Source organism: Bos grunniens, chromosome 13 (assembly GCF_055505025.1).
Source record: "Bos grunniens cultivar Pamir isolate PY7600 chromosome 13, Bosgru_T2T1.0, whole genome shotgun sequence".
NCBI lineage: Eukaryota > Metazoa > Chordata > Mammalia > Artiodactyla > Bovidae > Bos > Bos grunniens.
The window spans coordinates 8,773,639-8,785,325 of NC_141177.1; the positions used below are offsets into that span (position 1 = coordinate 8,773,639).

The 11,687-nt window shown below is 58.7% G+C and overlaps 1 protein-coding gene across 3 annotated transcripts; it reads right to left on the bottom strand.

Annotated features, from left to right (window-relative positions):
- Positions 1-30: 30 nt before the first annotated feature.
- On the bottom strand, positions 31-11,243 carry PCIF1 (phosphorylated CTD interacting factor 1). Of its 3 annotated transcripts, none has more exons than XM_086331571.1 (17): positions 11,127-11,243; positions 9,219-9,394; positions 7,702-7,844; positions 7,487-7,611; positions 6,185-6,322; positions 5,913-6,043; positions 5,638-5,792; positions 4,843-4,990; positions 4,667-4,750; positions 4,305-4,404; positions 3,093-3,255; positions 2,081-2,253; positions 1,869-1,955; positions 1,606-1,790; positions 899-992; positions 624-799; positions 31-539 (listed from the first exon to the last, which is right to left on the bottom strand). In XM_086331571.1, exons 3-17 carry the CDS (start codon positions 7,823-7,825, stop codon positions 314-316), a joined length of 2,109 nt encoding a protein of 702 aa, XP_086187697.1. In that variant the 5' UTR covers positions 7,826-7,844; positions 9,219-9,394; positions 11,127-11,243; the 3' UTR covers positions 31-313. The 3 variants fall into 3 exon arrangements, with proteins under 3 accessions (XP_086187697.1, XP_086187698.1, XP_086187699.1); XM_086331572.1 differs by lacking the exon at positions 11,127-11,243 and adding an exon at positions 10,500-10,616; XM_086331573.1 differs by lacking the exon at positions 11,127-11,243 and adding an exon at positions 10,005-10,586.
- Between the last annotated feature and the right edge of the window lie 444 nt (positions 11,244-11,687).

Below are 11,687 nucleotides of genomic sequence, written 5' to 3' on the forward strand. Positions count from 1 at the left end.
CTGCTCTGCCCTCAAGACCCTCACACGTCCTCAGGGGGGTTTCTGTATTTCCTTTTACAAATGAAACAAGGTGGCAACAGGATGGGGTGAGGAAAGGGAGGGAGGGCCGGACGGGGCTATTTACAGGGGGCCTGGAGTGAGTGTGAGGTGGGGAGTTGGGGGGACGTGGGCAGGGAGGGGGCGCCCTGGCAGAGCCACGTCTTCCTATGTCATCGGCAGCCGCCCCACGAGGCGGGTCCTGGGGTCCACTCTGCCCCCAGAGCCCCAGCAGTCCACAGCAGCACCCAGGAGCTCCTCCTCCCCGCAGGCTGTGTTAAGTGGAGTGCGGCTCTCGGCTCGGGCCCTGGTCCCGGCCTGAGTCCCGGTCCTTGGCCTCTGAGGATGCGGAGCCACTGGAGCCATGACTGCGCCCCGACTGTCGGCAGGTGGCACTCAGCTCCTGCAACCGCTCAGGTGTGGGCCCCCACTTGGCGAAGCCGGGCTCGTTCTGCAGGAAGAGCACGGCCGTGTTGTGGACGGCCTTGTAGTGCATTTCCTCCCTGCGGGCAAAAGCAGTGGCTCAAGGCAGGGCCCAGCAGGGTGAGCCCAGCCCGGCCCTCCCGCCTCGCCCACCCAGCACCCACTTCTTGCAGACGTGCTGGGAGCCACTGCGGTACTCGTGCTCGAAGGCAGGCAGAACCAGCTGGTGGCGCTTGAAGCGGCTCTGCTCCATGCGGGTGAGCGCTGGGGTTGGGGGTTCTCGCCACTCAGGGATGAACACGATGAAGGACAGGGGCTCTGGCGAGCTCTCAAGCAGTTTCTGTGGGAAGGGTCCCAGGGAGGGTATCAGGGGCTTGCACTCCAGGCCACTGGCCCTCAGGCTTGCCAACCAAGCCCCCACACCCAGTCACACACCCACCTCAAAGTGAGAGACCATGGCGTCCATGAGCTCCTCACAGAAGGGAGGGTTGGCCTCGAAGGAACCGCTCAGTGGGGAGAAGTCCAGGCAGGGCCTGGGGGAAGAGGCAAGCGTGTAGGTCCCACCAGGACCCAGCCCCTCCACCAAGAACAGGTGCCACCCCCACCACAGGCAGCCCTTTGGAGACAGGGCTCTGGTCAGGCCAGGGGCCAAGGGCCACCCTTGGTTTGTCCTGGGACAAGAGGTGGCCCGCTCTGTTGAACAGCTGAGGACAGAGGCTCAGGCTTGGGGGCCAAGTCCACGGAACTGGTTAGGGGAGGAGGTAGGGCCCAAACCCAGTGGTGACCAGGCTGCCCTCCCGCTGGCCTGGCTGCCTCCGTGCCCTATCCGCTCACTGTGGGACCAGGTGCTCCGCCTCCTGACCCAGGATAGTTTACTGAGCGCCACTGGCTGGGTCAGGGCTGGCATAGGTTTCCAGACCTGCAGCAGCGTGTCCACGGCCACGGGGCTGGTGACGGGAGGCAGGGACTCCACCTGAAACTGCTCAGGCCCCAAGCCCTCCAGCATCGGGAAGCAGCTGACCCCGGTGGGCTCTGTAACCGCCCAGGCCCGAAGCCCCTCAGCATCAGGAAGCAGCTGACCCCGGTGGGCTCTGTGCCCTGGAGGACACTACCCAGGCAGGAGGCCGAGAAGCATGGGGCACTCACCCGCGGGAGCCGAAGTAGCCGTCTGTGTCAGGAAAGGCGGAGCAGTACTGGCGGAAGTAGCAGTTGAGGGGCGAGGCGAAGCACTCGAAGCTGACGCCGAAGAGTCGGTGCAGTGCCTCGAAGACGTGCACCGGCAGCGAGCCCTGCAGGCCTGTGCCCTCGTAGAGACCCACGCCGAACATCATCTGCGGAGCGGCTGGCTCAGCCTCGGGCGGCCTCCCCGCCCTCCGGGTCAGCCCGCCCCCAGCCGCCCCGGCCAGTACCTGGTACCGGCGAAGCAGACACCAGACCCGGGGCAGGAATCTCTCAAAGGCGGAGTCGTCGATGCAGCTGTAGCGGTAAAGGAGCCACTGTGGGGCAGAAAGCAGTGGGCTTCAACTGCAGCCCGCCCACTGCCGCCCCCTCAGCAGACTCCAGCTGAGAGAGGGCCGGCCCCGCGCGCCCTCCTGGAGCCGCCTCCCGCCGTGGCTCTTACCAGCTTGCTGAAGTAGTTGCGGCTGACCTTGACCATCTCGCCCTTGTAGCGGACGCAGACCACGCTGTTCTCCACGTGCATCTCCACGCTGGGCATGGGGGGCGCGGGCACGGCCAGCCGCACTGGGTAGCAGTACACCAGGCGGGGCTCCACCTCAGGCGCCTCCACCTCCTCTGCGGGCAGGAGCGCGGGGAGGCCGTCACCCTGACAGCTCTGGGCCCACCCAGGCCAGGCGCTTCCCACGTGTGTCCCAGGGACCAGGAGAGGTAAGTCCCATCCGGGGAGGAGTGAACTGCAGCTCAGGGACGTGACGTGACATGAAAGTCGCTCAGTCGTGTCCGACTCTTTGCGACCCCATGGACTATACAGTCCATGTAACTCTCCAGGTCACAATACTGGAGTGGGTAGCCTTTCCCTTCTCCAGAGGATCTTCCCAACCCAGGGATCGAGCCCAGGTCTCCCACATTGCAGTGGATTCTTTACCAGCTGAGCCACAAGGGAAGCCCAACAGCAGCTCAGATGGTTCAGTAACTAAGGAGACAGCTAGGCAACAGGCAGGAGCAAGAAGCGGGGGTCCACATCAACACACTCTGAACCCACTCAGGCCACCATACCTTGGGGCCTGGTGGGCAAGCTGTGGGTTTGCTGCCATGGAGAAGTATGAGAACTACACTGCCTGCCTCCTAACCGTCATGAGACTGTGCATAGGGCTCTTCTGGGGCCCAGCACTTGGAGGTCCCCGGATCCTCACACGCCCCTGTGGCTAGGTGTCACCCCTCAGAGAGGCTTACAGAGGACGGACGTGAAAGCAGGCCGCCTGCCTATCTCCCTGTCTGTCTCTCGCACCTCCAGCCCTCCCTTTCTTAGCACTTCTGTTTCCCGGAGGGCGCGGAAACCCCAGAGCCAAAGGTCACAGCAGGTCCCACTGCTGGGAGAAACGGGCCTCCTCGAACCAGTCCATGGCCTTGAAACTCAGCCTTACTTGTCCCTTCTGTACCACCTGGTGCCCTACCTGGGATGTTGTTTTCCTTGAGGATGGCAAGGTGCTTCTCTCGGATCCGTTTGACGTACTCCAGGGAGATGTGGTAGATCTTGCTGCAGATGCCTTCCACGGAGTCCTTGGCTGCAGCCGAGACGTGGGGGCCACACTGCCTCCGGAGGTGTTCCAGGCGGTCCTGAGGGGGAGAGACTCCTGGTCAGGCTCCAGGGGCTGGTGTGGGAGGGCTGTCAGATCCCAACTGTCCTCGTCCTGAAACAGGCTCTGCTACTTACTAACTGTGTCACTTGGACAAATCCCTTGGCATCACTGAATCTTATTCCTCAACAGTTAAGGCGACACAAAATACTTACCTAACAAGGCAGTTTGAATATTAAATGCAGTCATTCCCATTAAGGATCTGCCATGCCCTTGGTATACAATTACGTATCTAATAAAAGCCAGCACTTACTACTGGGGTTACACTAGGGCAAATCTCTTGCTGGGGAAACAGACAAACCAGGAATAATCCCTGCTTACAAGGCATCTGCAGTTTATGGGGAGAATGGCTGTTGTAAAACAGGCTCTCTGGGCACTGCAGATGTGGATTTGCGCCTTCAGCGATTTGTAAGGTTAACTGTAGGCCTTTGTAATTACGCTGAATTGCACATGTCACAGTGATGGGTGAAAATGAGTCACTCTTGCTAGTGAGGTCACCTACCTTTATCACTCTCTACGTGTCAAGTACACAGTTACTATCGTGAAGTGCGAAACCTTGTCTCTTGTGAAAAATGGTCCTGAAAAGAAAGCCCATTGCTAGTGCTGGTGGAGAGTTGAAGAGTGATGGGTTTGGGCCAGAAAACAGAATTGTTTTGGACTATTAAAGTGGGCGGTTGAATCTGGTGGTAGCTCTGAACTGCAGTAGGGCCGCACACACCAAGCAAAGGCAGTCTGTCCATCTGTTTTCCAAAAATCTAAAGGGAGGTGTTGGAACATTCATTAAGTTGAAAAGGCAGCTTACTTTGGTGTGTGGCCAAGCACAGGATTCCAGTAAGAACCGTAACAGAAGTGTTCTTTGGGAGAAAGCCAGGAGCTGAGAGGAACAGCTCCACAGACATGAGTTGGGGACTTGATGAGTGTCAAAGGTCGGCCGAATGCACAGGAGACGGCTGCCATGGGGGCCCGCCTGGCCTCGGCAGGCAAAGTGGGCTTCTTGGAAGCAGTGGCCTTCCACCCAGGGCTACTCACCATGTAGTCCTCCTTGGAGGCAGAGTGGTCCTTCCGCAGCCAGCTGAAGGTGTCCTCCACATTCCACTTGACCACCTTCCTGCTGTCAGGAGACGCGCTCCTGCCAGTTGAGGGCGCATAAAAAGGGGCTGGCTGTTAAGCACCCGCTGCCCACTCCTTCCTTCTCCCATTCCGCTGCCACTGGTGTTTGGGCATCAACACCCAGGCTGACAGTGCAACCCTTGCTGTCTGAGGGAGCAGGCCCCACTCCAGCCACCAAGCGTCATGACCGGGCCCCAGGGGTGGGCCTGAAGGCCCAGGCCCTCCCCTCACGCTGGCCGGAGACCCGTCACACTGGGCCAGGAGACAAGAGCCCAACAAACCTGGACTCGATGAGCCGCCTGGCCGCCTCTGCGTACTTGAAGAGCAGACGCTTGGCCTCCTCCCGGAACTTGATTCGGGATAACCTGGGTCAGAGAGCAGGGAGTGAGCCTGACTACCCTGGCCTGGGCACACACACCAAGAGGCTGGGGTCGGCTGGCCTGGCTGGGGGGCATACCTGATGGGAATGTCATTCATGATTTCGCGAAACATGGAAGGTGACACCACCGGCTCACAGTTGCTTGGCAACAGGGGGTCAGAGCCTTTGTCCACAACCTTGCGCTCTAGCATCCAGCGGTTGAAAGATTCCCGGGGGGGCTCAATGCCTGTGGGACAGGACAGTAGATCAAAGTCCAGATTCAGTCAGCAGGCGCCATGGGGCGGCACCGGAGGCGTGGTGTGGGCACCAGAGGTGCCACAGTAAACAAGGGACAGCCCCCGCTATGTCAGGAGCTCAGTCCCAGGCAACATCTCCCGAAGTGTATTCTGAGAACTGCTAGTTCCATAAAAGGCACAAGGTGTAACAACGCAGGGACGGATGGATTCTGTATCTCAGCCAAGTTTAAGCCGGCTTATTAATAAAAGCTACAGTTTACTAAGCACTTACTCCCTGGAGTAACTGTGTGAGGGGTAGGTGCTCGGCTTTTTACGCCCTTTAAGATACATAAAAAGGCTGTGAGTACTGCCTGGCAGACAGTGCCTAGTGCCTATTTTTTGTTGTTCGGGTGTTGCTGATGCTACGTAGACACCCTTATGTGGACTACCGCTACCTTACAGGTGAGAGAACCTGAGTGCAGAGAGGTTGGTCAATAAGCCCAAAGTCACAGAGCAGCAGTTACTGGAGCTGGGACCCCTACAGAACACAGGCGCAGCCCCTGGGTTCCACGGTGCCACTCCCTGAGCCCCACTGGCCAAGCCCCAGCTCCAGCTCATGGTGAGCGCACACAAGGCAGGTGGGCCCGGGAGGCAGTACCCTCTCGCTGCTGGCACAGCTCCCGGTAGTGCTGCCGGAGCTTCAGGATGAGCTGGGAGCGGAGCAGCTCCACCTCAGGGTGTGGAGGCAGCACCTCCGAAGGCCCCCGGTGCTTGATGACCGCGTTGGTCTGAATGTCCAGATCCCAGTACACCCTGGGGGCACAGACAGAGCAATGAGGAGGCAGACGCCCTGCCTGCTTCCCTCTCCGCTCCCCACACACACACAGTCCTGGGCAGGCCAGCCATCCAGGATGCGCAGCAGCAAGGACTCACTCTGTGGGTCGGAGGAGAGCTGCCTGCTGTTTATCTTCAGGGCACGTGCCCCAGATCTTCAGCGTTGGGGTTCCTGGGATGCTGGGGGAGCTGGGGACTGACGGGCCCGTGGGCGTCATGGGGATTTCAATCTGGAGTAAGAATCAAAGGTCTGAGGTCAGGGGAGCTGGCCGGGCTGCACCAGTGCGAGCCCCACCTCCTGACTGACTGCCGAAGCCCAGCGCACAGGGGCCCTGCCAGCTGCCTGCCCGCCCCAGTCCGCTGACACTCACCTTGGGCTTCTTCACGCCATTGCCGCTGGGCTGCTCTTCCGAGAGCTGCCGCTTTCGGGGCTTGTTCTCAGCCAGGGGGGTTTCCACCAAGCTTGAGTCTTGGGGCAGGGGGGTCGCATTCAGCCCTAAAGGGTCCGACTGGTGGAGGGAGACCAGCAGAGTTGCAACCAGGGCCGGCGGCTTAAGAGCCCCAGTACTCGAGTCCTGGCCCCCTCCCGCCCCTAGTCCTACTCCTTGGAGAAGAGCACAGGGGCTGGGGTGCAGGACGAACACTGGGCTCCGCTCCTGCAACTGTGCACCCCAGGCCAGGGCCTTCTCCTCCCTGGCGGGCCGTGCTGAGCCCTACCTCGCCTCTGAAAGCATGATTTAAGGGGTCAACGCAGGTGACCAGTTTAAAACGCCGCCTGGCATGAGAACCAGAATGGGGGGATTCCCTGGCGGCCCAGTGGCTAGAACTCTGTGCTTTCACTGCTGAGGGCGAGGGTTTGATCTCCAGTCAGGGAACTAAAGATCCTGCATGCTGAACAGCATGGCCAGAAAAAACCAGAACGACAGGAATAAAGGGGAAACTTAAGAAACACTTGGAACTCCTGTGGTGATACTGAGAGTATGAGTGTGACGGCGGACAGGGTGCAAGTCCTGCTCTGCCTCTTACTGCCTTGAGGTCTTGGGCCAGTCCCTTCCCCTCTCTGAGCCTCAGTGTGTTCATCTGCAAAATGGGGGTGGACTGTGCCCAGAAAACAAAGTCTGCCCCAAGTGACAGGGACCCAGACAGACGGCCCACACCCACACGTCCCCGTCACGTCAACACGGGCTCCCAGACAGTGCTGCTCACCGCTTCCCACTTTCACTCAGCTAACCTCACACGCTGGTTCTCGAGGGAGCCTTCCCTGTCCCCCCGCTTCCCTAGACCCGCTCAGCACCCCTGCTAGGCTCTGACCCTGTTTTCCTGTGGGTGCTACACTGTAATCCGGGGCGCCCCCAGCAGGCAAGGGCAGGACTAGATCTACCTTGCTCACGACTGCATCCCAGGCACAGTGCCCAACGTGCTACCCAAGCGCAACAGCACCCCCTCACAGAATCATCTTCCTGTGTCCGACAGTCTCTGCTACTGGAGGACAGCTTCCAGGTGGGCAGGACTGTGTGTCTGTCTTGCTGGGCACTGTGTCCCCTGGCCCTGACACAGTGCCAGGTGAGTTAACAGCTGCTCAAGGTACATTTGGGGAAGGCCCAGATGCCAGAAGCCGCTGAGACACCACCCGGCCCCGCCCCACCCCGCCCCGCCCCAAGGCTGGCACTCACAATCACGTCGTGCTGGCCAAGCACAGGCATCTCCCACAGGGACTGGTTGGTGAATCGGTTGAAGTAGTAGGGACGGTTCTCCCTTCGGCTCCAGCACTTCTCCCAGCCTGCGTGCACCAGCTCCTCTGCAAATAAGCACGGAATCCAGCCAGGGTCACGGCTGCTCCTGGGCACCCTGCCGACCCCACTGCCCTGCCACGGCCCCTCGCTGGTACCTGGGAGGTCCTGCACCAGGCGGATGGGCTTTGGAGAACAGGGCTGGCTCTGACTGGAGGTGCCGGGGGAGTGACTTAACAAGGATGCTTCCTCCCGGGGGCTGCCGTGATTCTCATTGGCCATCTCAGCACCCACACGGGACCTGCCACACAGAGGACTGAAAGGTGTCAGGGCCAGCAGGGCGTGGAGGTCGATCCCCCCCACCCCGCGACTGCACCTGAATTACAGTCCACCAAGGGCCCCAGTGACCGCCTACACCTGTGAAGCCGATCCAGTCCCATGCTGGAGGGCCAGCCTGCTGCCACAGGAGCCCTCAGGCCTACGTTGCTGTTCCCTCAACTGTCAAATGGGGGCGCTCCCGTTACTCTTTTGGCCTGGAATTCTCTTTCCCCATCCATGTCTCTGCCTGGCTTACCACTAGGTCCTCCATCCTCCAGGAACCTGTCCTTCGTTCCCTTCCCCAAGCTAGGCGGTCAGAGTCCCTCCCTAGGATTGTAGCACTCAAATCCTCTGGTCCATCAACTCAGTTTGCCCCCCTCCATTAGACTGTCAGAACTCCCAGGCCTCAGAAGTGGGTCCAGTTTGGCTCTCTCTGGCGCTCAGCAAAGTACCAGGGACCAGCAGAGCTCTATTCATTCTGCGAATGTTTACCAAGCACCAAGCACCAAGAGTGGCAGACAAGATCAAACAGGGTCTGCGCCTGAGAAAGTTGTTCCCATAAGAAGCAGCAATAACTGCTCCTCTTCCCTTTTCCTACCCAGTAAAATCTAACTGGAACACAGCCCAGAGCAGGAAGGAGTATGGCTTCAAATTAGATGCCTCCTCCTAACTACAGACCAGGAAGGTATCTGTTGCTAAAAGAACCAGTATGGCTGAGAAGGAATTCCGAGTTCAGTCCTTCATAATCCCCAGGTGAAAATTTACTTTAAATGCCCACAGAAGGGTCAGCTCCTTCTGATTAGCATTCTCTATTACCCCACCCAAAGCACTCTGGCACAAGCCTCAATGGCCAAAATGGTTCCCAACCCGGCTGTCAGACTCCTAGGGGGGCAACTGAGATCAGGCTGACACTCCGAGAGTTGTTTCAGTGTTGTAACACCCAAAAGAAATCAAACGTTTACCCACAAAGAGACCACAAAGGCATAAACACTGGTTTTTCTCTGCTGCTGAAATTTTATCAACTCATTGTGGCCGCATTGATTATTTCATGATGATCAGAAGCTCTGATGTTGTTGACAACAGCATAGCAATCATTGGGTGGTGGTTTTTATTGTACATTCAGTCATAGACATCATTGTTAATTTGGAAAAGGCAAAGTGGTCACTTCGTCTGTACGGTTTGGCAGCTAAAAATGCAGGGAGCAAGAGAACACACAACAAAAGGGGGCCAGGATAACAAAAAGGCTTGGAACCACCAACCAAGGGAAGCTGCCTTGGTTCTCTGGGGAAAAGGATGCCCTGTGCCTTAGGGCTGACCCCCAGGTCTCAAGGCTGAACAAGGTCCCTCTTTCTCTCACCCTCTGGGGTCTGCAATGCTAGCATGAGAGGGTTTTCTTCTCCGGCCAGATGGACCCCCACGTCACCGGGTCCCACAGAGGCAGTGGGGGGGGGCCTGCAGGAAAGCACAGCACAGGAGGATGGGCTGGTCAGCAGTGGAGTGGACCGGGGCCCAGGGGATTCCTTGCATCAGCAACTGCAGAGCAAACAGAAGAAAAGAGTCGCAGACCTATGAAATGCTGTAGAACAGGGACAATGGCACGAGAGGCAAGGAGAGAGCACGTCGGGAGCCCCCAGGACAGGGCAGGACACACTGCGGGAGACATGGGGATTCAGGGGATGAAAACAGCATTTCTCAAGCTTCCCAACAGCCAACAGGTTCACCTTCACGGACTCGCAGCCCACACAGTCCCCCAGGGCCGAGGAGGGACCTGAGCCTGCTTTAATGCTCTGCTCTGACGGTTGTCACATTTTTAATAAGTATTTAACAAAGGGCCTGTGCTTTCATTTGGACACTTGACACCACAAATTGTAAGCTGGTCTGGCCAACCATAGTACTAAGACAAAAGTGAACAAACATACACATCGCGGATCAGGCGCAGCCCCAAGCCACCTACAGTGAGTGAAAAAACACATTTCTTTGAATCAGGTCTTTAATTCTAAAGACAATAAAATATGCAAATGCATTAAACAACAGAGCGTGTTCTCCTTTATTGAAATACTTTTCCCCAAGCAATACTGTGTGATACTGGTGCAGCAGATAGGTCAACTATGCAGAGAAGGAACAAGCAGTTTAGTGGCCTCACCGTTTCGTGAGGCCGAACCATGACACAGCAGTGTTTCCAAAACGAGCTGTGCATCAGAAACACCAGGGAACTTGTTTAAAAAATCCTCAGATTCCTGTCCGTCACTCCACATCGTAGAGAAACGGGGAGGGGAGGTACACAAATATCTGTATTTTTCACACACACCCCCCAAGAGTGGGGCTGGGAAACCGGATGACTAATTTTCTCACTTTACACCACTTCAAATCTTTACCAATTTTGTTATGATTAAAAAGCTTTTTAATTTCCCAGGTGATCTGGATACAGCAGGTCGATGGCTAAAACACCAGGTCTGGGTTTGGACAGACCCCGGTTCCACACGCTTCTGCCATTTTCCGACTTCTAATAAGAATCATTCGGCCTCTACGGTCTCAATGCGTAGAGTCTACCACATTGTACACTCTCAGTAGGAAATAACTGCTATTACTAAAAGAACGTTTTTAATTTATCTTGTGGCTTCCCGACCCCCAGGCATACCGCAGTTCAACAGTGCCCAGCAGCTTAAGGATAAACAACTGTATCTGCGCAACCACAAGAACCCACCAGAAGGTGAAAAAAAAAAAAGACTCCGACTCCAGGATTGGAGGGAGATGGGGCGGGATCATCCAGTAACGCACCAATCAAAGTCCTCCGACCCAGTAGGGAGGCGTCAAAGGGCTCCCAAAGTGCGCAGGCGCGGGGGGCGCGCGAAGGAGGGGCTGGGCCGACTCCCAGCGCGCGCGCACTTTCCCCCTACCCTCTACCGGGGGCGGGCTGTTTGGCGCGCGCGCGCCGGCCCATCTCCCGGGCTCCGCCCCCCGCCCCGCCGCGCGCTCCCGCCCCCGGGCTGAGGCGACTCAGAGTCGGCGCCCGACACAAAGGCGGTGGCGGCGGCAGCAGCGGAGGGGCCCTAGAGGCCGCTCCGCCCGCGCTCCCCGGACCCAACTCGCTCATGCAGGCCACCGGCTCGGCCGCCCACCCGTGGGCCTAAGATGGCGGCGGCGGCAGAGACGGGACAAGCGGTAGCCCGGAGCGGAAAGCGCCGGAGGGGCCACCGCCGCCTGGCTTCGGAACCCCAGACCCTGGCGCGGCTCGCGGCGGACCATGGCTTCCTGGGGCTCTTACCTGCCCGCAGCGGACTCGAGGGGACGCGGTTACACGTTCTGCTCGACCGCCCGTTTTGCCGCCTCCGCCTCGCCCTCCCCAACGCCGCTGCCGCCATCTTGTGTCCCGGGCCGGGACTCCGCGCTGCGCATGCGCTGGTACCGCCTCTGAGGGACTTCGCCGCTGCCGCGCCGCCATCTTGAGTGTGGCAGGACCGGCCGGCTCCTTAGACCCCGCTTGCTTTGGGCCCCCTCCCTTTCTCCCTTGTCCTTCCCTGCTGTTCCAAACGGGTCTAAGGGGCGGGAGGCAGCTTTGCAGGCCCTGGGGTGTGGACTGAGGAACGAACCCACAAGCACGTGTCCTGCCTCAGTTTCCCCCGCGAGCACACCCGCCTGGAGAAATAGGGGGTGTTCCCCTAGGATTTGGGTGGGCGGTGCGGCTGCAAGGTCGAACTGAGTATGCGCACCAGGGGGCGCGGGGCGGGTTTGAAACTTGCGGGGACTCGGCTCGGACGCCCACCCGGGGGCGGAGTCCTGGTGACGTAAGTTCTGGACGCTCGGAGGACCTGGGTCCTAGCTTCCG